Raw genomic sequence first — 26,796 nt, forward strand, 5'->3', positions numbered from 1 at the left:
TTAATACATCTCCCAGGACTGGTATGCGGGCCAGAACGCAATGGCTGCTTTACCCAGTGGGGTATTGCAGATGAAACTGCCACTGCTCCTGAATCCCTTTGCCACCAGCGCGCAGTGTGCCAAAGAAGAAACAAGCTGCAGCTGGGCACTGGTGGCAGAGGGACTTAGGAGTGGTTATGGTTTCACTTGCAATATACCCTGGGTGAAACCACCATCCCACTCTGGCCATCATACAATGGAGGGAGGAACAAGCATCACGTTCAAACTTCTCCATTGAGGGGTGCGCAGCTTCCTGCCCCTCAGTGGAGAAGTCTAGCAGAAACCGTACCGCCACCTTATGCAAGTTGGGGGCTCTGTTACACTTCTCCATTGAGGAGCAGGCAGCTGTGTTGAGGGAGGGAGCCCCCCCCCATGTGAGCCAAAGGACAGGGCAGGTGGATTGCTGCCCTCCCCTGCCCATGTGAATGAAGCTTAACAGGCTCCATGTGCTTGGCTGCTTTTGCCTGAGATGGTGGGCTGCGTATTTCCTCTGGGGTGGTCAGATGCAGGGTGTCTGCTCAGGCAGGCTGGACTTTGAGGGAACCACTCTCCCTAACTTGTTCCCTCCAGGGGTGGAGAGACGCTCTTGCACCTGGCGGGAGGACAAAGCTGCATTGACCCCAGCCCCACGAGGCACTGGGGTGAAACCAGTTCAGCTCCTCCAGCAGGAATGGCAGTGATTTCAGCCCAGCACCTCGTGGGACCAGGGCCAATGTAGTTTTGTCCTCCCTCCGTTTCAACATCGCAATGCCAGATCATCATGATTGGCTGGTGATACACTGTGATGTCGAAAAGCTGACATTGCCCAACCCGTGTGTCTGCCCCCACAACTTTTCAAGTCCCTTTCTCTGGAATATCACCCAAGCCTGAGCCTAGATATATGGCTATTGATGACAAAAAATATAAAATAATAGAGATAAAGAAGGGTAATTGGAGCTTTATGATTGATTAATTTATTTCATTTATAACCTATGATATAGGTGGGGAACTTGTAGCCCTCCAGATGTTGGTCCTGATTTCTGACTGTTGCCACTGCTGGCTTGGGCTGCTAGGTATCTTAGTCCAACAACATCAGTAAGATCACAAGTTTCCTATCCCAACTGGTCTTGTTACACAAACGGTGTACCTGCTAAATATTTGGTCGTTTAGGATAGTTTTGATTCACTACAAACTAGCTGGACTACGCCTTTCACCATCAGGTGTTGTTTTTCAGATTGGTTTTCCCCCTCTCATGAAGCATGGAATCCAGACAAAATAGTTCCACTGATTTTGTTATTTATTTTTCTTAATATGCATAGACTGCTTGATTGTTTAAAACAACACCACCCTCAATGGGTTTCCAAAAACGTAAAACAATAAAATCAACAGATATTTACAAACTTACTTTAAAATATACAAAAAGTTAAAACACTAAAACAGATTAAAATGACCTCAGATTCCTAAGCATCTGGGTAAGCTTGCCTAAACAGGAATGTTTTTAGCAGGCACCCAAAAAAGATCAAGTGCCACGGAAGCCCTCCATAGAGCGCATTGCAGTAGCAGTGGATGAACCGCTGTGGGAAGGCTTTCCTGACCCTCAAATGGCTGTAGCTGTTGAGCCGGTCACAATGCATAAAAGGTACTTGCAGTAGCTGAGTCTCCAGTGACACAGCTGGACCCAGAAGCACCTCCAAACTACAAACCTGCTCAGTTGGGGGGGGGGGAATGCTACTCCATCTGGAGTAGGCAACTGAGCTACTCAAGATTCAAGCTCAGCTTCCTTTTCACCATCCATTTCACCTCTGCATCCCAGAATGGCCCAGGGACTGCACAATCTCTCCACGCTCAGTTGTCTTGGAGAAATAGAGCTGAGTGTCATCAGCATACTGATATCATCTCACCCTGAAACTCCTAATGACTGCTTCCAGCGGCTTCCTATAGATATTACATAGCGCTGGAAATAGTGTAGGGGGCTGAAAGGCACTCTCCCAAGGCTATGTCCTGGACTCTGCCTTGAAGGTAGGATTGGAACCACTGTGATAGTTGTCCCATTTCCCATTCCATAGAGGCAGTTCAGGAGGATACCGTGGCGAATGCAGTATCAAAAGCTGATGAGAGATCAGAAGCCAGGTCACTCTCTCCCTGTCCTGCTCTTTGCAGAGGTCATCCATCAGGGATGAAACACATTGAAAAAACAAACCCTATTTGACGATCACTGGATGTTGAGTTTGTGTACTCACCAGGATATCCTCCAACGAAGACAGGATCATTAGTCTCTGCTGAACTGGAAGCTGCATTTGGACTGATCCCTTCTACGTTGTGGCCATCTACTGTCAGAATTAAATGGTGCTTCATCTTGTGTGCTATAATCCTGTGCCACTTTCCATTACACAAGCTACCTGGAACAGCAGGTTCATAGATGGCAGAGAATCGACCTGCGCCATTATCGACATGGAACATCACCTGGCAAGCAAATTACAGAAACAATTAGGAAAATCAATTAGCTCTAGAAACAAAGCAAAACAAAATGTAATCTGCTAATTGCAAGGCTGGCTGCTATGCTGTCAGAAGGGATCTGCCTTAAAGCTATGAGTTGATATACAAGGTATAAAAGCAGAGACTGTTATATGTCATGTTTATGGTGCAGATCCTAACCCATTAAAGGCAGTAGTGGCTTGGTTATCCTCTCCAGCTAAAACAGTGTTTAAATACTTAATCAACATAAATGGATGAATTTGTGCTGTACTCAAAGATCCACTTGAAATTAATTTGCAGCTTTAGAACCCATCTTGGCAGGAAAGCTCAAAATTATGGGCATAATGTTTGTCAATTTACTGCTGCCAAACTAAAATGGGTAATAGATGCAAAATACTGTTTCAGCAGCAGATTTGATGATCCAAGCGTTTGTGAGAACTTGACCAACTTGCAAAGGGTTTCTCCGTTAACTGTACTGCAATGTGTGGCACATAGTAGTTTCTATGCAGAATTTCCTTTAGAAGAACCGTGATAAGGTTTGGAAAGGCAAACAGAAATTTCATCACGAGGGATCTAGTTATCCTATTCCTACAAACCTGGTAAGGTGCTAAAGTGATATTCTAAATGTGAAAGTGGGACAGAGCAGCCAGGCTCTGCCCTGCAAGTCAGAGAGACACCCATATGTAAATACCCTGTTGGGCTTCTTCAGTTGACCTGCAAAGACCACAAAATGCCAAATGAAACCCTTTTTATACTTAACAAGAAGTACAGAGTGCCTTGGTGATACCTGGTTTTCAGCTAAACACCGTGATTTTTTTGCATAGCCAGGTCAAAAATGATGAAACTTATCATGATACGTACTTCAAACCGGTTTCGGATGGTATACTGATTGTGTCGCCTAGCTCTAGTACTGGTATAAAGACAAAAATCTTGTTGTCGAGCTCCAGGTGCTTTAGACTACAACTCCTCTCATATCCTTGACCAGGAGCAGCAAAGGAGGAGGTGTGGTGCTGTGCACCTGGCCTTCCAGCAGCACAGGGGCTGCTGTTTACTGGGCAGAGCAGGATGTGATGGAGGGGAGATTGGCTCGACTGATGAGCCACATAACACCAATCTGGTGCTCCCACCCTCCCGCTGCCTCACCCCTCCCAGTAAGCAGCAGCACTCCACTGCAGTGAAGCCAGGTACACAGCACCAGCTCACCTCAGTCACTCCTCCCCATGCCTATTTGCCATGCTGGCTAGGGCTGACAGGAGTTGGAGTCCAGAAAATCTAGAAGTCAGCAGGTTAGGTAAAGCTGGTTTACATGAAGTGGTTGATAAACAGAAGATTGTCTGAAACAATTCTCATAGCTCCATACTCACATTTTCATCTACCAACTCAATGCCAAGCCCATCCATTTTTTGGCTGCTGATCCCCAAGAGGACGCCATTTGTCCGAGTTGTGCGGAACTCAAACTCCACTCGCAAATCCAATCCTACTTTATATGCTCCAACTGAGAAGTGAGGAAGAAATGCTGTGTCAAGTTCAGAGGCTTGGAAATAACACCAGTAATAATGTTGTTGCCACAGTAACAGAAAATACATGGGGCACAGGTACACTGAACTCCTAAGCCCTTTCCTTCAACAAATGGTTAATTTGCCAGCAATGGAAGACTGGCTTTCAGCCTGGGCTTGAGGGCCTCAGTGGGCTCTACTATCCGAGCAAGGTAGAAGATAAAGGATGAGGACATAAAATGTTGGTATCCATCTGTCTTGAGAGAGAATCTGTTGGTATCAGTCTGTCTTGAATGCCTCTGGGGGCTGAATAAGCCTGTCACCATAGGAACATTTCTGTTCATATAAGAGTTCAATGCGATTTTGGGAGTGCAGAAGCTGAAGGGGAGGGCAGGGGGAAGCCTTGTTCCATGAATGGGAATTCTGCTGCACTCAAGGGAGGAAAGTTAGAATCCAAGTCATGTTCTTTAATAAAATAAGATTATTTAAACAGATATATCAATGTTTTAGAATTGTTGTGGGGTTTATAGTTATAACTGCACAAGTTCTTTTAAATGACACTCTTGTTATTCTTTCATTCATTAAAAGAACTTTTGTAAATTAAATCATAGCCACAATCCTGATATTACTGCTGTTGAACAAAGTACATTTCAACAAACCTTGCACAGGTAGCAATCCCTGTGGGCCATCATAAAAATCTATATTTCTTTCATTTTGCTTCTTCACTTCTCAGCCTTTATGCTCCGATATATTCATACCTCCCTAGGCAACTGTCTTCTTAGGAGGGCCCAACCATGATTTCTGAAGAACAATTGTAACAATCCCCTGGTGCTCCATTTTGGAATAAAACCTCACATAACGTTACCTGTTTTGGCAAACCCTGTTCCTGAAAAGTACGTTCCTTTCTGTGGACTGGCAAAGCACTTTCCAACATTGTAGCTGGAGGTAGGATTATCCAGGTCAACAGGAGACTCTGTCATTTGGAAATTTCGCATGCATCCATCAATGCTATAGACAACCTGAGTAAGGGTGAGAAAGGTGTTAGTATATGCACAGCTATCTAAAATCCTTTCATCCCACAACTGAAAAAGTCAGAGATATGGCATTGGCGAGTAGCTAGCATTTTTAATTCATTGTTCTTGGCTTTCTGAAATGAACAAGACTGATTACATGACTCCTATACAAAAAAACCAGGCATTAATGGGGCAATATCCTTTAATTTTCTGCAGAATCACGTTGCTTAGGATATTCTAAGGTTTAGATTACACAGAATGTGGGTCACAGTTTTCTAAGCTTAAGCAAAGGTGACAGAAAATGTGTGGTATAATAGCTTGCCAAATTACATTAGGAATATAGGAATATAAAATGTATTATTTTTCCTGGGTAGAACATATTTTCCACATCACAAAAGTGTGCTTTGAGATTACTATTGCTAGCATTTGTACATCTCTTGGACAAGAATGCAGCCATGTAACCTCTACTGTTCAATGATAAATCTGTTCTGTCAACTGATTTATTCTTTTTCCTATGCAAATAGATTCTTTTGTCTTCAACAATCAGGTAAACAGACACCTCTCCAAGACAGGCAAAGATTACACTTCTAATTTTTATTTTGTGTTTTAGATTTTTAGGAGATTTTTTTGTATTATATATAAATACAGTATACAGTTGCTGATTTTTTTTTTAAATAAAAAAGATGCATGTGGAATATTGGTGTGAAGGCTAGGTTGTAACATAAGGAGTTCACTCACTGGGCCAGCATACAACCCACTGTGAAATGTGTCTTGATAGTGTGAGGAGAGGTTAGCACAGCCACATTACTACCAAGTTCTCTATGACACAAAGGCCTTGAACTGGCAGTGTAGAGATTCTTTTCTCAGAAACTCTTGTTCATGTTTCCTGGGTAGATGCCAGCAGCGATTGGTGGGGCTGGAACACTCACCTGACCTTCTGCTGCTGCTGCTTCCTTGGAGATAGAAGGTGGGATGGGGCAATGGCAGAATCAATCTGGTGTTCCCACCTGTGCCACTGCCCCACCATGACATTAGCTACAGGACTCAGCTCAGGCATTACTGGACCACCTTGGGACCTGCTTCCTCATGGATGGATGCATACCACTCTGGTAACACCTTGGACCAGAGAAACAGCTTGGACCACCTGAATGATGCTCCCCATGCCAGCATTGCTAGCCTCTGCAGATGGGCATTGCTGGGAAAGGAATAAGTTACTCAGCCTCAAAGGGGAGGTTAAGGATGCAGTTTTTGAACCGAGTACCTCAAGTCTTTTAAAGGACACCAGAAGCAAAATGCTCATCCTTGCCTTTTGTTCAGCGTGGCTACACCATGTGCCTGACAGTGGTGTCACGGAACACATAACTAACAATCCATTAGGGTTTTTTAAAAAACACAAAAAGTCGTCTTTACTTACGGGACCAATTCTTTTAGTTGTGTAATTAATTGGCAATCCTCCAACATACAGCATCCCCACTACATCCAAAATGTCAGCTTTCTTTGGGCTTCTGGTCCTGTTTGTAGCACCATCAACTAAAAGGACACCTTCTTGCTTGGTTCGGAATATTTTTATCTGGAAAAAAGATAGAAGTTTAGTACATCGCTGCTGCCGCCACCGACACCACCACTATATCTAGGTTGCAATCCTATTCATACTGCTTGAGAGCAATCCCATTGAACACAGTGGAATTTACTTTTGAGTTAACATGCATATGATTTGGTTTGTGATGCAACATCCCTCATTTTTAACGAATGCTGGGACGCAGGTGGCGCTGTGGGTTAAAGCCTCAGCGCCTAGGGCTTGTCGATCGAAAGGTCGGAGGTTCGAATCCCTGCGGCGGGGTGCGCTCCCGCTGCTCGGTCCCAGCGCCTGCCAACCTAGCAGTTCGAAAGCACCTCCGGGTGCAAGTAGATAAATAGGGACCGCTTACCAGCGGGAAGGTAAACGGCGTTTCCGTGTGCGGCTCTGGCTCGCCAGAGCAGCGATGTCACGCTGGCCACGTGACCCGGAAGTGTCTCCGGACAGCGCTGGCCCCTGGCCTCTTAAGTGAGATGGGCGCACAACCCCAGAGTCTGTCAAGACTGGCCCGTACGGGCAGGGGTACCTTTACCTTTTTAAGTTACCTTCCTTTCACTTAATAGGATCGCGTGCTGTCAGTAGCAGATGGCGTGGTGGCGATGTGCCACTTGACTGCTGGTTGGTCTTTTTGCCGCAGCTTACAGGAAGAGGCAGCAGGGAGGTTGACGTGGTGTGTTTGATCAAGGAATCTTGCCATTGCCACCTTGCCAGTCTCACTCTACACAACTTATGGGAGGTCGGATGAGTGGCAAGCCTCACCACAGTGTCCTCTACTGTGTGCAGTGCAATCCTATGCATGTTTACTCAGAAATAAGTTCCACAATATTCCCTGGGATTTGCTTTGAGGTGACTATAGTTCTGCACCCTTAGACTGAAATCCTACACAGAAGTAAGGTCTATTGGTGTCTGCTTTTGACAAACACGCTCAGGATTGCACTGTTATATTCTGAGGACTGAGGTGCTTAGGAAAATGGCATGTATTAGTATAAAAACCACAGAGTTTTTATGACAACATTCTCCTGACTTGTGGTATTCCGAGGCACCCTCCCTCTAGCAGTGGCTAATAGCTATTGATAGTCTTATGTTCCATGAAATATTAGTAATGGTGTGGAATAGTACTGTTTGCTCTTTTAGAAAACACATTAATCCAAGTGAGCAAGCAAGCAGGCAGGGGCGAAACTGGCTGAGCATTCTGCTTTCAACAGAAGCCAATCAGAAGCTAATAACTAGGACTTCTGGTGAATAGCAACATTTGCAATACACATGACATTTGTGTTTGAATAAACCCTATGAGAATATTCATGTGTCTCTTGTTTTGCTGCCTTCCTTGATTTGGATCAAGACTTTGCTCAAACTGGTGACAGCTTCCTGCCAATCCCACCTTCCCCTATAGTTCCAGGCAATGTCCAGGAATCTGCTCTAGAGAGAGGGTTGGACTGGGGGGGGGATACTATCCACTTCTGCCAATGGGATCCATCCCTTCAATGGGTCAAAAATGTCAGAAGAAGTCATTCCATTTATGGACAGCTAAGATTCGATCCAATCTATTCCTTCTACAATGCTCCCTCATTTGGGATTCCCTTCCCCGTTCCACATATAACCTAATTCTATAGGTGCTGACCATCATTGCTCCATACCTTGTGCCACTGGCCATCATTGATTTTCTCAGGAATCATTGTGCTGGTGTTCCCATGGCCCAGGTCATAACTGAAGTATGGAAAGCCATTCTTTATTTGAACGGTGGCAAAATCAGCATGATTGATCCGAGCCATATAGAAGAGCAACCCATTTTCAGCCTCAGTTCGGATTTCAAATTCAATGGTAAGTCTATACATTTGGAAAAAAGACCACAAAGTCGGGAAGCATTAATCTGCTTTATCTTTCACTCTTCGTCATAAAACTAACATCGCTAAAGGCAACATTATTTATAAGACAAATAAAACTAAGATACCCATTTCCTATTTCTGAACTTGCCAAGGTGTATGGATACAGTATTCATGCACTTACTGCATAGACTTGATTTAGAGCTAGAACAATATCATCTTTATGTGGTGCAGAAAAATAAGGGATAAAAACTTGTCGCTATGCCCACAAAAGGCCAATAGATCATTTTAAGAGCAAACAGGTTTTCAGTTTACTGAACTGGATAGGTGTGAGTTCTGAGTAGAATGGGGTTAGCCATTCCATCATCCAAAAGCAAGTCTGGGTCCAGACCCTTAAATGAAAAACATAAAATAGATGAATTCAAACAATAATTAGCATCCAAAGAACATTTGTCAGGGGCTCAGGAGCAGAGGCACAGGGAAGAGAGGAGATGGAGAGCGAAGGGGAAGAATCCGAGGGGAGCGTAGGAGAAGAGGACAGTGGACCGAGGGATTCCATGAGCCTCTCCAGCGAATCGGAAGATTCACAGAAGGGGGCGCCAGTGGCCAGGGGTAGGGGGTTCCCAAGGGGAACGCCCCAGGAGCAAGGGGGCAGCAGGGACTCCCAGAGCAGTAGTTGGAAATCAGGACCAGCTTCACCACCAGAGCAGAGTGGGGGGGAAGAGTCCCAAGTATCGGGGCCAGTGCATTCCCCACCAGGGAGAGAAGACGAGGCAGGGCTGACCACGCCTCCATCAGAAAGTCAGACAACGGAGGGGAGGTCAGATCCGGCCAGTATCCCGGAAGAGGGAAGCAGTGACTGAAGTAGTGTAACGGTTAGGAGAAAGGTCACTGGGTTGGTGCGAGAGGCAAGTTCAAATGTACAGGAGCGCGGGACAGCAGAGAATGAGGTTTGGGAACCGGGTCCTAAAGCCCGCAGGAGGCAGGGGGAGGAGCTAAGCGACTCAGCGTCGGAAGAGTCCAGAAAGGGCAATGCCCCAGCGGGCAGGAGGACCCAGAGGAGGAGAGAGCAGCGGAAAAGGTGGAGCAGGGCTAGGATCTTAAACTGGTGTCAGAGGGGAGGAGACTCAGATGGGACTTCGCCGATCTAGGGTTTAAGACGTAGAGCTGCGTGCTGCGGCTTTGAAATGGAAATTGAACTTCAATATAGACTTTTGTACATTACGACAGCCTAGCGTTGGTCCTCTGTGAGCTGGGACCTAGAGGCAGCTCTGACAACATTAAAAAAAAAAACCATGGAAGACTCTGAGGCTGCCTTCTATATCCATAATTGAAACTGAAACTGATGTTCTAAATATCAGTTTATATGTAAAAGTGTAAATTCATACTTCAAAATATTTACTGTAAAAAAGATTCTTAATAGTGTAATCCTATGTATATCTCCCCAGAAACAATTCCTGTTGATGTTAATGATTCTTAGTCCCATAGGATTTAGTGTCTATAGGATTGCAGCTTTAAGTGCCCATAGATTGCAGTTTAAATAATTCTAGGAAATTAGTGACTTCCAGCAACACAGAAATGTTCTTGTCTGTGACTTGCTAAATATAGACCAATTAATTCTGTCTCCTTGGCACTTTTGCTTTATTATTATTTTTGCTCTGTTGGGCTTTTTCAGGAATGAGACACATATTAAAGAGCTACACTGATTTAGGAAAGGAGCTTCAAGTCTGGAATTCTTGCTAAGTGTAGCATCTAACGTTGTTGAGCTGAGTTTTAGAAGAACAAGAACATTTCAAACGGTCATTTTGTGCAGCATGAAATGAAGAGAAACTTGTACAGCTCCTTCAATTGTGGCTGTCCTGCCTAAAAGCATGCCCAAGCATTACTCATCCCACACTACCACAATGAGTTTCACCACCATATCATCTCAAAAGTATGGAACATACTTATTCTTAACTTTTGTGTCATCAAATGCAACTGCAATATGACTGTTCCTTGAGAGGCCAAATTGCTTGCCGCCTTCCAAGGTAATTGGCTCCACATCAGCAGCGCAGTGTTCCTGCAAAACAAAACACCGCCATCATCTCTTATTCATCGTGCTCTATTAGTTTAGCATGGAGCCCTTCCCACACACTCTTAAGGAAAGCAGGTCACATTTTGTATGACGGGTGGATCATGCCAGTATCTCAGTTTTGTAAACAGCAGAATTCACTTTGAACAACACAGGAGATGCATCCTAAAACAATGTTTCTCTTTCTTCCTGTGCTTGCCTTTTTGCTTTAAAGCTGAAGTAAGTAGTGCTGCATCTATGCACCAGACCCAATTCTACATCTGCTTTTGGGGGCATACCAGCTAAAACATCATCATAGGTTAGGTGAGTGAAGCAAACTCAACTTTTTATGTCATAAGCACATAAGACAAGCCCTGCTGGATCAGCCCAATAGCCCATCTAGTCCATCATCCTGTTTTCACTAGGGGCGTGGGTGGCACTGTGGTCTAAACCACTGAGCCTCTTGGGCTTGCCGATCGGAAGGTCGGCGGTTTGAATCCCCACAACGGAGTGAGCTCCTGTTGATCTGTCCCAGGCTCCTGCCAACCTGGCAGTTCGAAAGCATGCCTGTGCAAGTGGATAAATAGGTACCACTGTGGCGGGAAGGTAAGTGGTGTTTCTGTGCGCTTTGGTTTCTGTCATGGTGTTTCATTGTGCCAGAAGCGGTTTAGTCATGCTGGCCACATAACCTGGAAAGCTGTGGACAAACGCTGACTTCTTTGGCCTGAAAGTGAGATGAGCGCCGCAACCCCATAGTCGCCTTTGACTGAACTTAACCGTCCAGGGACCCTTTACCTTTTTACCTTTACCTGTTTTCACTATGGCCAGCCAGATTCCCATGGAAAACCTGAGGTGAGGAGCAGGACCTGAGTTCCCCTGCGGGTTCTGGCAACTTATGCAGAAGCATCCTGAAGACTGTGGAATTCCCTCTTAAATTTTATGTGAAAACTCTTTACATTTGACACTCTAGCTACAGACGTAAGTAAATCAGTGTCATGTACTAAAGAACCACATGAACATGAATGCCATATTATATGTTTTCTGCTTCTAGTGGATATGCTATGAAGAGGATAAATGAATAGGCTGACACAAGCAATTCACAAGAGAAAAATGTTTCAGGGCAAAAATAGGTCCAAATATACATATTACAAAACATTTTGTTTAATAGCCCCGGGTAACCATTTTCGTCTGCTTTTATTCTAATTCAGTGGAGATTAGACTGCAATGTTTGGAGTTCTGTTCATAAAACATTTTCAAAACATCATCAATTATACATTAGGAAACAAGACATTTACACTTTAAAGAGGAATCTCCTTTCTTTTATGCTTCAGCAACATGCAACCAATCACAATGATCTGGGTATCGGCTTTCAAATGGGTTTTTTTGGGGGGAATAAACATTCTCTTCAAAAGAGAAAGGGTACAAAGAGAAAGAGCACAAAGATGTTAAAGGCACTTCCAGACACAGTGCTTTCAGAGAAATTGATGTTCTGAATGAAAGTGTTGGTCACTGAAAATCTGCACGTTCAGAGTGCCAGTTATGGTTTCTGCAGCTGCTCCAGATGAACCAGCAATATCTATGCAGGCTGCTATTATGTCCTGAACAACCAGGTTCACCTAGACCCCCACAAAGGGAAGATTTTTTTCTTTTGAGGTACTTTTTGCTGCATGTCCTGCTATGAACCAGAAAGTCAAGTCAGGAGGACGTCTGGAAGAGCCCTGTTGCAAATGTGTGAGGCTAGTCCTTCAGCAACTGACCACTGGCAAAGGGAAATCTCACGCTCCTGCACATTCAGGTCCACATCTATTTTAACAGAGTTGCGTATATTTTTTTCCTCTCAGTTGCTACTTGAAACTAGGTGTATAGATAACAGCATATACGGGCCCTCCACCATTTGATTGGCATGGACCAGGAAAGAATATAAAGATGCTTAGTGAAACCCAAATTATATTAAATACTACAATGGACCAAAAATGTCCAGAGGGAGAAAATGAAAGCATTCATGTTTATTAGAAATGTTACTGGAATGGGAACGTATAGCTTTTTGAAAAGACTGAAACTTTACAACCATGTACGCCGAAGAACAGCTTCAAGAATGAACCTTTTAATTAATTCTTTTAGCTGAAATCTTATTGATGTGACATTTCCTGTGAGACAGGAAATTGATACCTTCAGTAGAGCAGTTTGAGCAAATGGGAAGACTGCTGTCTGACTGTCTCACACATTCGTCTGCAAAGCTGCACTACGGCGGGTGGGTGGGTGGGAAGAGAAAAAGCCATTTAGTAGCAAAGCAAGAAGATAAAATCACTGTGAAACAGCACTGCAGCATCTAGCTGTGTTAAATAAAACCAGGGTGGGGGAAATTGGGAAAAACACTGGGAGATACCGTCACAGTGCCAAAGTCAGCTGAAATGTTGGCGCTCTTCACTTCAGCAGCAAGCAAGTCCTAAGAAGCAGTAAATAACATGAGGCAGAAGCAGCAATCACTGAAGTTGTCTCGCTACACACACACTATAGTGTTTGCAGCAGAAAGAGAGCTACTGTAAGACTTTAATATCCAGAACGCCCAACCTCAAGTTATTAGTTTATTATTTTTAAAATCTTCTTCCTCAGAAATGAAGACGATCCATATTCAAAATGCAAATTAAGCTTTGTTTATGCCTGCATTAAACCTGCAACATAAAATACAGGACAAAGCAACAGCAAATAAACTCCAGCAGCTGAAATCCTTTCCAGGAGCAAACAAAATTGGCCAGTCCTCACTGGGGCCCAGAGTGGTGTGTTTTCTGTGGCATGTGCAGCCCTGCCTCCTGCTGCTGCCTGGAGCAGAAGGTTGGAGGATGGGAGATAATAATTTTCCACCATTTTGTGCTCCACATAGGGCCCTTCACCTCTCCTGTCAGAAGCACACCATGATCACTCCAGCATCATGGAATTAATTAGCTAGCTAGCTAGCTTTATCACCCACCCTTCACCATAAATACATTTAAAAACTGATAAAAGTCACATTTTTAAAAACAAACAAACATAAAAACATTCCAAAATGGAACAATGGAATATCAGGCCAGCAAAAGAGGTGGGTTGCAATCCCCCACTCCCAAAAGCAGCTTAATTGTCAAAGGCCAAGGTAAAGAGCATATGGGGAAAACTATACAATAAAGATGCTAAACATGCCGTATTTACTCGCATCTAATGCTCACCTTTTTTTTGGCCAAATTATGTTGTGAAAATTAAGGTGCACATTAGATTTGAGGGGACATTTACATTCAACAGTAAATACTTTTTTTGGTTTCAAGGTTCTGGAACCTGAGGTGCGCATTAGATTCGATGGTGCATTAGACTCGAGTAAATATGGTACCTCTGTGGAGAGAGAGAGTATCATAATTTAGGAGCAACCACAGAGAAAGCCCTCTCTCAGGATGCTGTTCCCAGTGGAACTGATCAGGGGTTACAGTTGCTCTGAAAGCCATCTATGTAGAATGAAGTGAAAAAGGCTAAGCTCATAACCAGTACATTGTGAAATATATCAGAAGTATCTAAGACATTCACTGCTCAGATGACTCAACACTAAAGATATAATCATCAGGCAGATGAATATAAAATGAAATTACATTGGTCTAATAAAGCATTAAGAAGTGTGAACATTCCCTCATGTTTAAAGTCACCTAATAACCATTTCAATAGTAACACATTTTAAAATGGTATCTGTGCTTGTTGCAGCAAACACCAAGTGTCTCTTGTGCCACTTTCAAAACAAATACACATTTTGTTATTTCCATAGTAAAGGCCTTTTGGAATCTATGCACTACTTAAGAATATTAGGCATTCTGAATAAAGTAGGATCCATTATTTTTTACCTGAAAATGATACTTCAAGGGACAATTGATATCACCTCAACATAAAAGAAATCTTACTGAAGTATTCATCTTCCTTGCTTGGACATTGCGGCAGAAATTGTCAGAAATCTTAGCTATGTCAGCTTTTCAGCATATATAAAACCATTACCTTCTTAATGGCATCATTCCACTAAAATAGTAAACTGTTTAGAAGACAGACGAAAATACTATCATTTGGTTCATCAAGTAGAGTATTATCTACTCCAAAGGACAGCAGGAAATTTATTAGGAAATAAATCTGGGTCTGTATACAAAGCATGCACTCATATTCCAGTCTGACTGGTATATGAACACAGAACTTCTCATATTGTAAAAAACAATTATGTCAGTGGACTAACAAAATCTATTATTATTATTTATTAGTATACCACCCTTCATCTGAAGATGACAGGGCAGTTCACAACATAAAAATACAAAATGAAAGCACAATATATATATTAAAACAAAAACAAACCAAAAACCACCCTACCACATTTAAAAGGCCATAGAATGTTATTCAGCTTGAAGCCTGGTTTTCACCTGGTGCCTAAAGATATGTAATGAGGGCACCAGGTGAGTCTCCTTGGGGAGAGCATACCACAAATGGGGATCCACCACCGAAAAAGCTCATTCTTGTGTTGCCACCCTCTGGACTCTTGTGGAGTAGGCACACAAAGAAGGGCCTCAGATGATGATTGCTGGGCCTGGATCGGCAGTCCTTGAGGCATTGTGTTCTTGAGCTGTTTAAAGGCTTTATAGCACTTTGAATTGGACCTGGAAACTAACTGGCAGCCCGTGTAGTTGGGCCAGGATTGGAGTTATATGCTCAGACTGTCTTGCTTTAGTGAGCTGCCTATCTACCAAATTCTGCACCAGCTGAAGTTTCTGAACTGTCTTTGGAGGTGGCCCTACATATAATGTGTTATTACTTACTGTAGCCTCTTAGATTAAGATTAGAGCTTAATCTACCCAATTAAATCAGGAATGGAGAATCTGTGGTCCTCCAGATGTGTTGAATTCTTATCAGGCCCAGCCAGGATGGCCAATGGTTAAGGATGAAGGGAGTTGGAGTACAACAGCACCTTCACAGTTTCCTATCCCATTCCTGAGCTAAGCATGTACAGTGTTTTGAATATATTGAAGTTCAACAAGTGGTGGTTAATTTTATCATTTTACATTTTTGCTTTTTGGATAATAAAGTTATTACAAAATATGTTTTGCAACTCTTGATCTTACTTCTGCAGTAAGTGAAGGTTTTGCTTGCTTTTATTCTTGCTATAATATACCATTTGGATATATCACCTGTCATTTACATTGAACAACTGACAAGTCTGTTCTACCTACTTATGGATTGGCTACATGGCTGCAAAGGAAAGTGAAATGGAAAATTCATTTTAGGTCTTGTTTCAAGCTGGAAAACTATGACAAACTAGCATAAACTGTAGCATGGCTTAAACTGAAACCACCAGCTTCTGGTTGGAAATCTGGCTCAACTTGTTTGCATTCCCAACATATTATTGAACTATATGTTTTAAAAAGAACTGGAAAATGAAATATTGCATTAATAAATGCATGTTACCATTATGCCACCTTGTGGGATTGAAGGAAAAGTGTTCTATATCATATTTATGAATCAATAATGCACATCTACCATCCTCTATTATTATTAAGATTGATCTCAGCTAGAAAATCATCCTTTTAAATTCCTTCTTCTTTAGACAGACCATTTTAAAGCACACAGCAATAGTTACATAGAGTAGTTCAAAATGACTGATCCATATGTTAAAAGTCATGCACAAAACTAGTCCACCAGAAAACCACAAATGCACTGCTCTCAAAAATGGTCTCTGCTGGACTTTTGGCAATTCTATTCTTCTACTGCAGTCTGTAATGTTCAGAGGATCCCCTCGCTCTGCGGACATACATTTCATGGGTTCATGGGAGGGCACAGGACAGGAAAGATGTGTCCTTCTACTCTGTCTTAGGACCCAACCCTCTGTCTATAATGTGGTGATTGTAGTGGACAAGGAGAGATGTTGGCTTGATTTTCCACAGTGGCTTATATAGGACTATCTGATGAAACTAACAAACAGGTGTCAAGCAAAGTTTGAAATGCTGACATTCTGACCTATAAGTTCTATCTTTTGAAAGTGGAAAAGAGAAGAGATTGAGTAATGAGAATCGAAGCCTTTCTCCCTTTAGATGACAGGTTCATATACAAGCAACTGAAAAAGCACAAGTATCAGATAGGTGACAACGGTAAAAATGAAGCGGTGAATTCTTTTTTGCAGTGGTATTCACCTCACAAACACAACCTGGCTAAAGTTGCTGTCTGGGTGGAATTTCATCAGAAAAGCCATATTTTTTCTTCTGGAAGGTGATTCCTAATGTTGTCAAAGGCACAGGAACCCTCATATCTGCTGTGTGAAATTTGCATCTTAGACCAGGTTTCTGATGAGGGTGAACCAAGGGTGAAGGCAGGGATAAAGACCAGGTTTCCCAGTGATATTTTGAGTATAAAATTAACTTACAAAAATATTAAATATGTACTATATTCCTATGCTTTGCTCTAAAACAATAGTGATGAATGGAATTTATATCTTCAAGTTGCAGCTCACATTAGTCACCTCCTTGATTTGGTTGTTGTTAGGACTGTATTTGTTTGTTTATTTTTTAAAGTTCCCATGCTTTTCATCAGATATCCATGGATACATTGTGTTGGTTTAATTCAGAAAGCAGAGAACGGCCAAAGAGGAGACAGAAAGCACCCCAAAGGACCGAAAGTTGATCCAGATTTCCATGGAAATTGAGAAGCTGGTGATAAAAGTTAAATGTTTCCCACAGTAATGAAGCAACAAGTGCTAACTTATGCATGCCTCTGTACTGATCATTCAGCTGAAAACTGGCAGCAGACTCACCATTTTGAGTTAAGCAGGAACTATGAACAACTAATAAATCTCACTGAGTGCATGCACAACAGGGCTTCTTTCCTCCTCCTGTGTGTCCTCAGCCCCCCACCCAAATTGGCTCGGGAGGGGGGATGTTGAGAACCCCCAGAACAGGGCACAGGGGGAATGCTTGCCCTGATGGAATGACTGCCTTAGTGCAATCTTGAATTCCTCCCACTGGGATGAACAGATTATATTAGAGATTCAGCTTGTTCAGAAACAGCAGGCTTTGTCTTCCTGTTGTATTGCCCAGAAGAGGGATACCACTGAGATGCTGAACAAAGTCTCCATATGAAGCCCTACTTGCAAAGTGTTCAGTTAGCGAATCCAAGAAGTCGATTATGCACCATCGCCATAATCACTATGCAGTTACGTGCCAGGTAAAAACCTGTGATTTTCTTTTTAAAAAAACCCCAACTCATCTACCCAATCACATCATAGAAACGAAGCACACTTACATGTGAAGGTGGGAAAGGGGGCGGCGGAGGAGATGTTGCACTCGCTATCTTTTCCGCAGTATCTGGTTCAGGACGGATCACAACTGTTGCACGGGAGATGTGATCCTCATCCTCTTTTTCATGCAGTGGGTCTTGATCAGGACACTGGCCAATATCTGCATTTTCGAAGGATAATGGCTGGGCAAAATCCATCGGACTGAAGAAAGACAATGAAGTCAGTGATGTCAAAAAACAGGAATTCTTCAATTGGAAACTTTCACCATGATTAATAATTTTTAAATGTGCAGTTTGCCTTTTTGGAGGCAGTCATTGAAGGGATTAGGAACTAATCTGATGAACTTGATGTAATACACAATTTCCCGAGATAATTCTGGATTCTCTTTATAAGGCTTTAATTTCATTTACCACCACGGTGAACTGCCGGTGTGTAGTGTTGAAGAAGACTGGGAAAACTAGGTTCAAATCCCTATATAGCTATGAAGCTTCCTCCCTTTTCCTTTGAAAATACACAAAGTTACCCCCCACCTACCCACCCGGATTGGACAGTGCAGTGGGGCTGTGCTGCTTCCCCGACTGCCCTTCAGCTATGTTGCTCCTGGGACACAGAGGGGAAGATGCAAAGCAGAGGTGAGGTTGGCACGGTGGGGCAGTGCAAATGCACCGGGGAAGCCAAACAGCTGCCCTGGTGTGCCTTCCACTACTGCCCCTTGCCCCTAGTGAGCATACATTTCCAAGAGTTGATGTATTGTTGGAGCTCCATGTGCAGCCTATAATTCAGGTACATAGCAGGTTCTGCCCACTTTCAATGTTGTCGACATTAGTACGTAGAGAAAGTGCCATGTAACACATATATGCTTCAGTGAATTGCTGATCATGCAGTTGAAAATCACCTGGTTCAGCTAATATGTAAACCTGGAGCTAAGATGTCATGCTATGTGTGGCCCTTCTGTGGAACTGAATTGGACAGCTGCTAGTGCTTGAGACCTGGCACAACACTGGCGAGGCTATTACTCTGTTCAACATGTGCCTCAGCTAGTACATGACATGTGCCGGAAGATATGAAAAAGCATAGACATCAAATAGAGATCTTGTTCCACAAATTATTTCTGCATATGTTTAATGAGTGTATAATTGTTCATTGCACACTACCCAGATAGCTTTACGTTATGGAGCAGCATACAAATATCATAAAATTTCAGCATCAGCTAACAGAGTTCTCATATATTCATTTTCAGTTCTTTTAAAATCACCATTAACTTGACTTTTTCCATCTGGTCTGACTAGCAGAACTTTCCTTTCACCAAGCCATCTGGTGTTTTACCGTGTCAGGAATAACATTAGTTATCATTGTGGTTTGTTTACTTTGTCAAAAATTAACATGGAAATTAAGAGTGTGGCATCTTTCTGATGCATATCACAAATGGTTGGGTTAGACCAGGCAAATATTGCTCAACTGGCAACCTTATGTCATATTATGGGCAAGCGCATATTGTCAGAATTTAAGACCTTGTTATGTAGAATGGTACAGGGGTGGGGAGACTCAGGCTTGTTGGATCTCCTTTCTATTTATTTTTTTACTAGAACCTGGAGATCTACCTATCAGAGGCACAGTTAAAATTAAAGCACAGGGTGCCTCTGAGCAGATTCTGACCATAGAAATTTGTTTTCCATACCAGAGTCCTTTCACACAAAAAGCCACTCCTGGTTAGCTTTATTTATTTCAGCAGCCTAACATAGGTGGGAAAAGTATTGTTATTTTGGCTATTGTTAAATGATTGGGATGTACTGCAAAGACCTACTGAGAGACCTACTAGTAGATCCCTATCTATCATATGCCTGCCAGTGGAATAACATCAGTTGGTTTCTATAAGCAACATAGCTTTATATCAATAGGTTGCTTTATATAACCTGACAAAAAATAGATACTCACACAGCATTGATGACAAGGTTCCATATGCAGCCATCAAACGCAGGTATGTTCCTAATAGGAGCAATGTGGAATTCAGGTGGTGTCCCTCCCACAAAAAGCTTCTTAACGGAAACAGGTTGATCTGACGGGAGTCTTTGAGACTGGCTTCTGTCCTCATCTACTTGGATCACAAACAGCCTGCAAAATCAATGAAAATGACTTAATACACAAATACCCTGAGCCAAACTGATGCTCCTGCTGCTGTGCCTGCACCATAACACTGACGGATGCAGATTTTGCTTTGTTTAAAGAGCTACAGGATGAGAGTCCAAACTGCTCTGGCTGAATAAAACCTCCAAACCAATAGAATATCAGTGAAATTAGTATGTGGATGAACTGAAAAGAAGAGCCTACAGACCGACAGCATTACTACTGATAGAAACAATCAAGGCTACTTTTAGTGCTAAAGTATAATTTCCCACGGCCCACCAGGATAAAAAAATGAAAGGGGTCACATTTTGTTTGGTTCTTTATTTTCCTGGTTTTTTCCACTAGTTATTATACTCTTGCTGAAGAACAGTGAAGCCTCCTGAGTATGGTGACTGCTGGAATCCATGAAAGATGTATATTATATATTTTCAAAAGCCAAGTACACCTGTAGTGGCAATATAGCAACTAGCTTTAGCACCAGGGGGTCCTTTTGTACAAAGGGCCTATCCAGAATTATGGACTAATAATAATAATAATGATTCCCCTCTAAAGAAACATAATTTCTACTTTGGTCTTTGTGATGTCGTCTTAATTGCTGTGATTTCCACCGAAAGCTACACTCACACATGGCAATTTCCCCACCCCTTCCTTCCGACCGCAGCCTCTGTTTTCTCTGAAAAGTCTCAAATTTGAGGAAAGGCCCAAGTATATGTGTGTCTGGGAGAGGCCTGACCGAAGACGGGACACCGTGTGGCTTGAGCACAGCGTGGCTTGGATGCAACCCGGTGTTGCAAATGTCATGCACTGCAGCCCTATACAGGTTTACTTGGAAGAAAGCCCTAATGAGTCCAATGGGACTTTATCCATAAGATGGCAGACAGTGTATTATTATTATTGCATGGATAGCTTTATAAGCATCCTGAAAGCAATATGTGTGAAAGTGGGTGGGCATGTCCGAGAGCCCAACAGCAGCTCATTCACCTCAGCTTAATGATAATATTGGGTATTCCAAAATGTAATATTTGTGCTGAAGTGTACAACCAAAGATGAAAATGTATACTGGGGCCAGATGTGAGGCTACCTGAGGACTGAAAGGAGTTGCTCAGTGCATTTGTGCAAAAACTTGCAGAAACCATTTTGGGTTTTCTTACATTCTGTCGAAGGTTTTGCAGCTGGGCTAAATGATCCTGAGTCCCCCCCCCCCCAGCTTCAGGTGTCTGTGCCAGCGAATGGAATAGCAATAACTCCAAATTAGATGTTCTCAATTTTTGGATACTTTCTTCCCAGTAAAGCTGGACATTCTTAGGCTTGCTTGATTCTCCTGTAGCTGATAATACCTGTTCCTGGTTAAATCCCTAATAATTTACGAAGCCCTCTTCTATTGTTCAAGATAAAATGTTTATGCACTCTGATGCGGAAGACCAGCACATGATGATATGCCTTAGTCCTCAATGCTGTCCTATAATTATCCTGGAATGGGAAGCAATTAGTTTATAATCATATGGGTAATTAGCTTTCTGAAGAGTTTTCAAAAATGTCCTCTGCTTTTAATAAAATAAAGCTTGGGTAATGATTAGCAGATGAAGAGCTTTGTTCATTTCTACTCCAGCCCAGTTTATGGGAAAATGAAGTCTGTTGTGTATGTGTTTTGGACAGTTACGAAAATCACAAGCATGAGCCTATTTCTGTATTTCTGTCCAGTAGAGGGTGCTGTAAAAGCAGTGATGAGCTGGCATTAGCAGTCCTTACAGGGTAGCAAATAACATAATCCTGTGTATTATGTACAGCATTATTATTTGGTTTGTTAAGTGAAAGGATTTCCTTTGCATTCTGCTAGATATTGTAGTATTATCAATACTTGTCAGCTTGCATTTTGTCATTTATGGTGACATTTAAAGAAAATTAAAAACCTGACTTTAGGAATTTGAAGTTTAAACAAGTACCAAGGAGGCTGACAAAACATGTTTTTGCTTGGGAATAAGGTCATGGGTTAGAGAACGAGGAAGATTCTGAGGAAATGGAATGAATGGATTTACTTGTGAAGATATTTATTAGAGCTGCAGGGCCTCCAACAGAAAGTGCGCTTTGACATAATAAGGGATAAAAACTAATAACCAAAGTAATCCTTTCTGGCCTCCAAGCCAGCATAGCCCATGGTGGCTCCAGAAGCATTGTAGGGTGGGTGGATGAGTGATTTATGCTATGTTATCAGTATTATCTTATGTTACATTATTTATATATGTTGTTATTTTATGTTTTCAGTGGATGCACATTAGGGCTGCACCAAATACTTGCAGGCATAAGTACCTGGATTGATAGTGCTATTTTGGAGGGCATGTGTGTTGATGTGTTTAAAAAGCCCCTTCCCCCACCTCAGACAGATCTTTTTCATTTTTGTTCCTTGCCATCTGCAGGACTGCCCCTAAATGTTGATTATTACATTTGTATCCTATTCCATGACTTCTAGACATGATTTATCCCTAACATCTAAGACAATGTTCAAACACTGCACCTGCACCACGGCATCTAGCAGCATGTGCTAGTGTGAACCAATGACGTTGCTATGTTGCTGCGAGCCACCAACACTTTAGCTCTTCCTTTTCCTTATTCCCTCTCTCCTCCCGATTGCCCTGACTCTTAAAGATATAGGGCCCTTTTCCAGTTCAGAAGGCATCAATCCCCAACCTTCCCATAGTTTCATGTGAGAAACTTATAAAGAAGTTTCAGGTGTTGTGAATTCGGCGTGGGCGTCGTTAGGTCTTGATGTTGCTATTCCTTCTCATTGGAAGCTGTTCCTTAATATTAGTTCAAGATCCAATTCCTCAGCCACACAAATTAGATTAATAAAGTGTATTTGCAAAAAGTATCAAAGGTTAACATAGCAATTTAGATTAATGAAAATCTTAAGCGGCAATGCCTACACTAAAGCGTGACCTATGCCATAATGAAATCATCACTGTCAGAAGATGACTTTTAAATGAAAGCTGCACAGAGATTTCATTCTCCTCTCCTCATAGTTTCAGTTACTGGGCTAGAACAAATGTTCAGGGTTACAGTACCCCTGTATTCTGAGTTATTACCCTCCAAGTCTTTCTATTCGGATGCTGTGTTCTCTGCCATCATGAAACTCGCCAGATGCAGGTTTGATGGTGATCCTGCGAGGGTCCCTTATCCCGGTAGAGACGTGCACTTCTAGTCGACCACTGTTCAGGAACACAGCATAATAGGCCTGCAATAGGAACCAGCATTTTAAAGGAAGCCCTTAACGCCTTTGTGTATTTACAAGAACAACGTGCCACACCCTCCCTGTATGGCAGAACAACGTGCCACACCCTCCCTGTATGGCAGAAAAGAACACTTTCATCCTTTCAGCTTCCATTTATTTTATTACGGATGAACCATAAACATGTCAAATCTTAGCCATGACTGACAGCGGCCTGAAATTATCACAGATTTCTAAAATGTAGTACAGTGGTACCTCGGTTCTCGAACGTAATCAGTTCCAGAAGACTGTTTGAGTTCCAAAATGTTCGAAAACCAAGGTGCAAAGGGCTGTCCGCAAATTCAGTTGAGAAAACTGAAAAACATGCAGCGGAAACCATTCGACTTCCAAGGCATGCTTGAGAATGGAAGCATTTCACTGTTTGGGTTCCAAAATGTTTGTCAACAGAGTCGTTCAAGAACTGAGGTACCACTGTACAGTGAGATGATGGTTGCTGCACTCTAAAACAGCTGGAGGACTACCCTTGCACTGCCTGATCAGTGGCAAGTGATTGTTAAGTAAATGGGAAAACAGTTTTCACAGAAACCGTGAAATGAACCAAAACATTGTCCTGTAGGTATTGTATAGTACATTAAGTGTTTCCTGCTATGTCTCTATTTAGTTCACAGGGGCGGAAACCATAGAACAGCAGCATTATGGACATATCAAGAGGAATAACGATACATCTGTGGTAGGGTACATGACCCATGGTCTAGGTCATGGGTCACCTGTAGGTGCCATGGCACCCATGAAGGCTTACAGTGGTGGTCCTGGGTAGGTCCTAGAAATAATTTTATAGGGCGCTGTGGTCTAAACCACAGAGCCTAGGGCTTGCCAATCAGAAGGTCGGCAGTTCGAATCCCCGCGACGGGGTGAGCTCCTGTTGCTCAGTCCCAGCTCCTGCCAACCTAGCAGTTCAAAAGCACGTCAAAGTGCAAGTAGATTAATAGGTACCACTCCAGTGGGAAGGTAAACGGCATTTCCATGTGCTGCTCTGGTCTGCATGACCCAGAAGCTGTACGCCGGCTCCCTTGGCCAGTAAAGCGAGATGAGCACCGCAACACGAGAGTCGTCCGTGACTGGACCTAATTGTCAGGGGTCCCTTTACCTTTAAACTCTGCAGGTACCTAATAAGTGATGTCTGAAATGAGAATGGCGTGGGCGGAATTTACCTAACCAGCAGAAACCCTGTGCAGGGTCTTCCACTTGCCCGACAGTTTTCATTTTTCTGCAAACCCTCAAAATTGGCTCAGGGTGGAGGTGATTATCGCTCATAATTTTGTGTTATGCCACACATTCCTCCATGACAGCTATTTTGTAATTGTCTCCTCCAACACTCTCTCAGCTTTCAAAATGTGCCCACTAGTCCAAAATGTTTGGGAGCCTCTTGTCTAGGTGTACCAAATGGACCAAATGTCTGATATGTCAGCTTAATGAGATCCCTTCCCCTTCAAACTTTGATAGGAACAACTTTCAAGGAAACGTTCTGAATCTCCAACTTATTTCCCTTCCCACACAACATAAAGACAAAATAGTCCCTGCAGTGCAGGAGCTGAACAATATCTTTGGCCAATGAAGATGCGGCAAACAAGCAACCCAGTTTCTGGTATCATCCTGTACCTGCCCAGTCTGCCTGCGCTTTCTCCGTGGGGGTACAGGCGCCCCACTAGTACCAAAGAGTATGATGCCAGATTCATTTCTGGTGCTGAAGGACAAGTGGATTTCTGTTCCCACATTGAGCGAGACTGGTGGCAGCTCCACAAAGCCCGGTTTTGGGAAGCTGACTGTGTAGATATTCTGCAGAAAAGAAGGGACTGGATGAGTTTGACCCAGAACAGGAAAACTTTCTTGCAATAATAAACAGCTCAGCAGTTTACATTCAAAGTGCTGTGCAAACATTTGTCCATCTGTTAAATCACCCAATATCAGAAAACATTTGGAAAAGTAGATTCAGCTAAAAAGAGCTGCACAGTCCAGTCTTGTTCCAGCATTATTATTTTGAGGCTTTGTACACAACACAGACTATTCTGAGATCTGCAAGTACTCCTAACCAAATACATTTCCTAATATTCTTTTTCTTTGGGAGGGAGGTTGGTTTTTAAGTATGATGTGTGTGCATCCTGAGTCATGGAAGTCAGTTTGACAGGGAGCCAAAATTTTGGGGTCACATGGTGATGAAGCTAGTCATGGCTAGGGTCGACAAGTTGCAAGTCAGAGAGCACAGTACCTTCAAAACCCCCAGTGCAGAGAGATGTGTGGGTTCTGCAGCCTCTTCCCCACTTCCTCATCTTACCACTTGCCCTCTTTCCCAACTGGCTGCTGTGAGTATGATTCCAAAGGGCCACATGTGCTGGACCGAGGAAAGAACAAGGAGAAAAACCCCCAAGGCTGCCTTCAGGGAGGATTTCCAAGAGATACCACAGGTCTCTGGGTTGCAGCCTGTTCACCCCAGTCATGGAAGTTGAACTGCAAACAGCCTCTAGGTCTTGAAACTAAAACAAGTTGTTGTTTTTAATCACAACCATTTTCAAGACAGTTCCCTGCTTGTTAAAACACTGGTGGGGACTTGTCAATATGCAGAGAACTTTCTTGGAATTAAGTCACGTGCACAAAACCTTCCTGATGGTTACTGGTGATGGGAGTTGCCCAGCAGAAGATCTTCCACAATTCCAAAATGTAATATTAATGTATTTATTTACTGAATTATTCACTTGCTGCCTTTTTGGACACAGCCTAAAAATTATCCATTTTAATTCATTAATATACTTTCCCAGCCCTTCCTTGCCTCACTGGTATGTGACGTACTTTATGGAAGATCCAAATCCTGACAAGTGAGCCTGAGTTGTGGTGTTAAATCTGAATAGGATTCTGCTTCACACACTTTATGGTTATCTTTACCTGCCTTGTCCCCACAGTGTGGTTGCTTGCACTTTAAAACGAATCCGCTCATACATTAGGCTCCACTGTTTGTCATTGCCTTCCTATCTGGGCTAAGCACTTCAGCTCGTCTCCTGAATTCAACTCATAAATAAGGCATGTACTGCCCATGGCTCTACAGCTCTCACACTGGGAGATATTAAGGTTGAACTGAAGAGGGGCTGTATGTCACAGAATATTGAATCGTATTTTTAAAAAACATGAGATTGCTTAAGGACCGCTTGTACATACAGCATTATGATGATATTCAGGATTAATTCTGACCACAGTCTGCTAAGGACTACTTTTGTACAACTCACTGAAATGAAATGGTCTCATCTTGAAGATCAAAGAATAATAAATTCTAGACTTGGAAGGAACCCCAAGGGCCATCAACTTCAAGCCCCTGCAATGTAGGAATCACAGCTAAAGAATTCCTAACAGAAGTCTATTTAACCACTGTTTAAAAACCTCCAATTAAGGAGAGTCTGCCACCTTCCGAGATAGTTTGTTCCATCGCTGAACAGCTGTTACTATCAGAAAGTTCTTCCTAATGTTTACTCTGAATCTCCTTTCTGTAATTTGGTTTGAGTCCTACCCTTTGAAGCAGCAGAAAACAAGCTTGCTCCATGTTTCAGTGATAGCTGTTCAGAAAGATGGATAATGAAGAGGGCCACAAGTCAAATAGTGTTAGGCATTATGATAAACATGCAGAAGCAATTTTCCATGGGAATTGAATGACATGTTGTAGGTCCTCATTGCAACTC

At 42.7% G+C, this 26,796-nt stretch overlaps 1 protein-coding gene and 1 long non-coding RNA gene across 9 annotated transcripts in view; one reads left to right on the top strand and one right to left on the bottom strand.

The window, feature by feature from the left end:
• LOC307213109 overlaps window positions 1-26,796 on the top strand; it is an 84,320-nt gene that overhangs the window by 9,924 nt on the left and 47,600 nt on the right. The gene's annotated exons all lie outside the window — the stretch shown is intronic.
• LAMA2 (laminin subunit alpha 2) overlaps window positions 1-26,796 on the bottom strand; it is a 390,451-nt gene that overhangs the window by 1,725 nt on the left and 361,930 nt on the right. For 5 of the 7 annotated variants that reach the window (XM_079970713.1, XM_079970718.1, XM_079970714.1 and 2 more), the window contains 11 exons: window positions 24,734-24,910; window positions 22,932-23,080; window positions 19,663-19,839; window positions 17,733-17,928; window positions 12,838-12,897; window positions 10,348-10,460; window positions 8,216-8,405; window positions 6,417-6,572; window positions 4,855-5,008; window positions 3,858-3,988; window positions 2,259-2,481 (listed from right to left, as the gene is read on the bottom strand). In XM_079970713.1, coding sequence (XP_079826839.1) covers window positions 2,259-2,481; window positions 3,858-3,988; window positions 4,855-5,008; window positions 6,417-6,572; window positions 8,216-8,405; window positions 10,348-10,460; window positions 12,838-12,897; window positions 17,733-17,928; window positions 19,663-19,839; window positions 22,932-23,080; window positions 24,734-24,910 — 1,726 coding nt within the window. The remainder of the gene's footprint in view (window positions 1-2,258; window positions 2,482-3,857; window positions 3,989-4,854; window positions 5,009-6,416; window positions 6,573-8,215; window positions 8,406-10,347; window positions 10,461-12,837; window positions 12,898-17,732; window positions 17,929-19,662; window positions 19,840-22,931; window positions 23,081-24,733; window positions 24,911-26,796) is intronic. The other 2 variants (XM_079970719.1, XM_079970715.1) reach the window with 1 other exon arrangement.

Source organism: Podarcis cretensis (assembly GCF_951804945.1).
Source record: "Podarcis cretensis genome assembly, chromosome: 3".
Taxonomy (NCBI): Eukaryota; Metazoa; Chordata; class Lepidosauria; order Squamata; family Lacertidae; genus Podarcis; species Podarcis cretensis.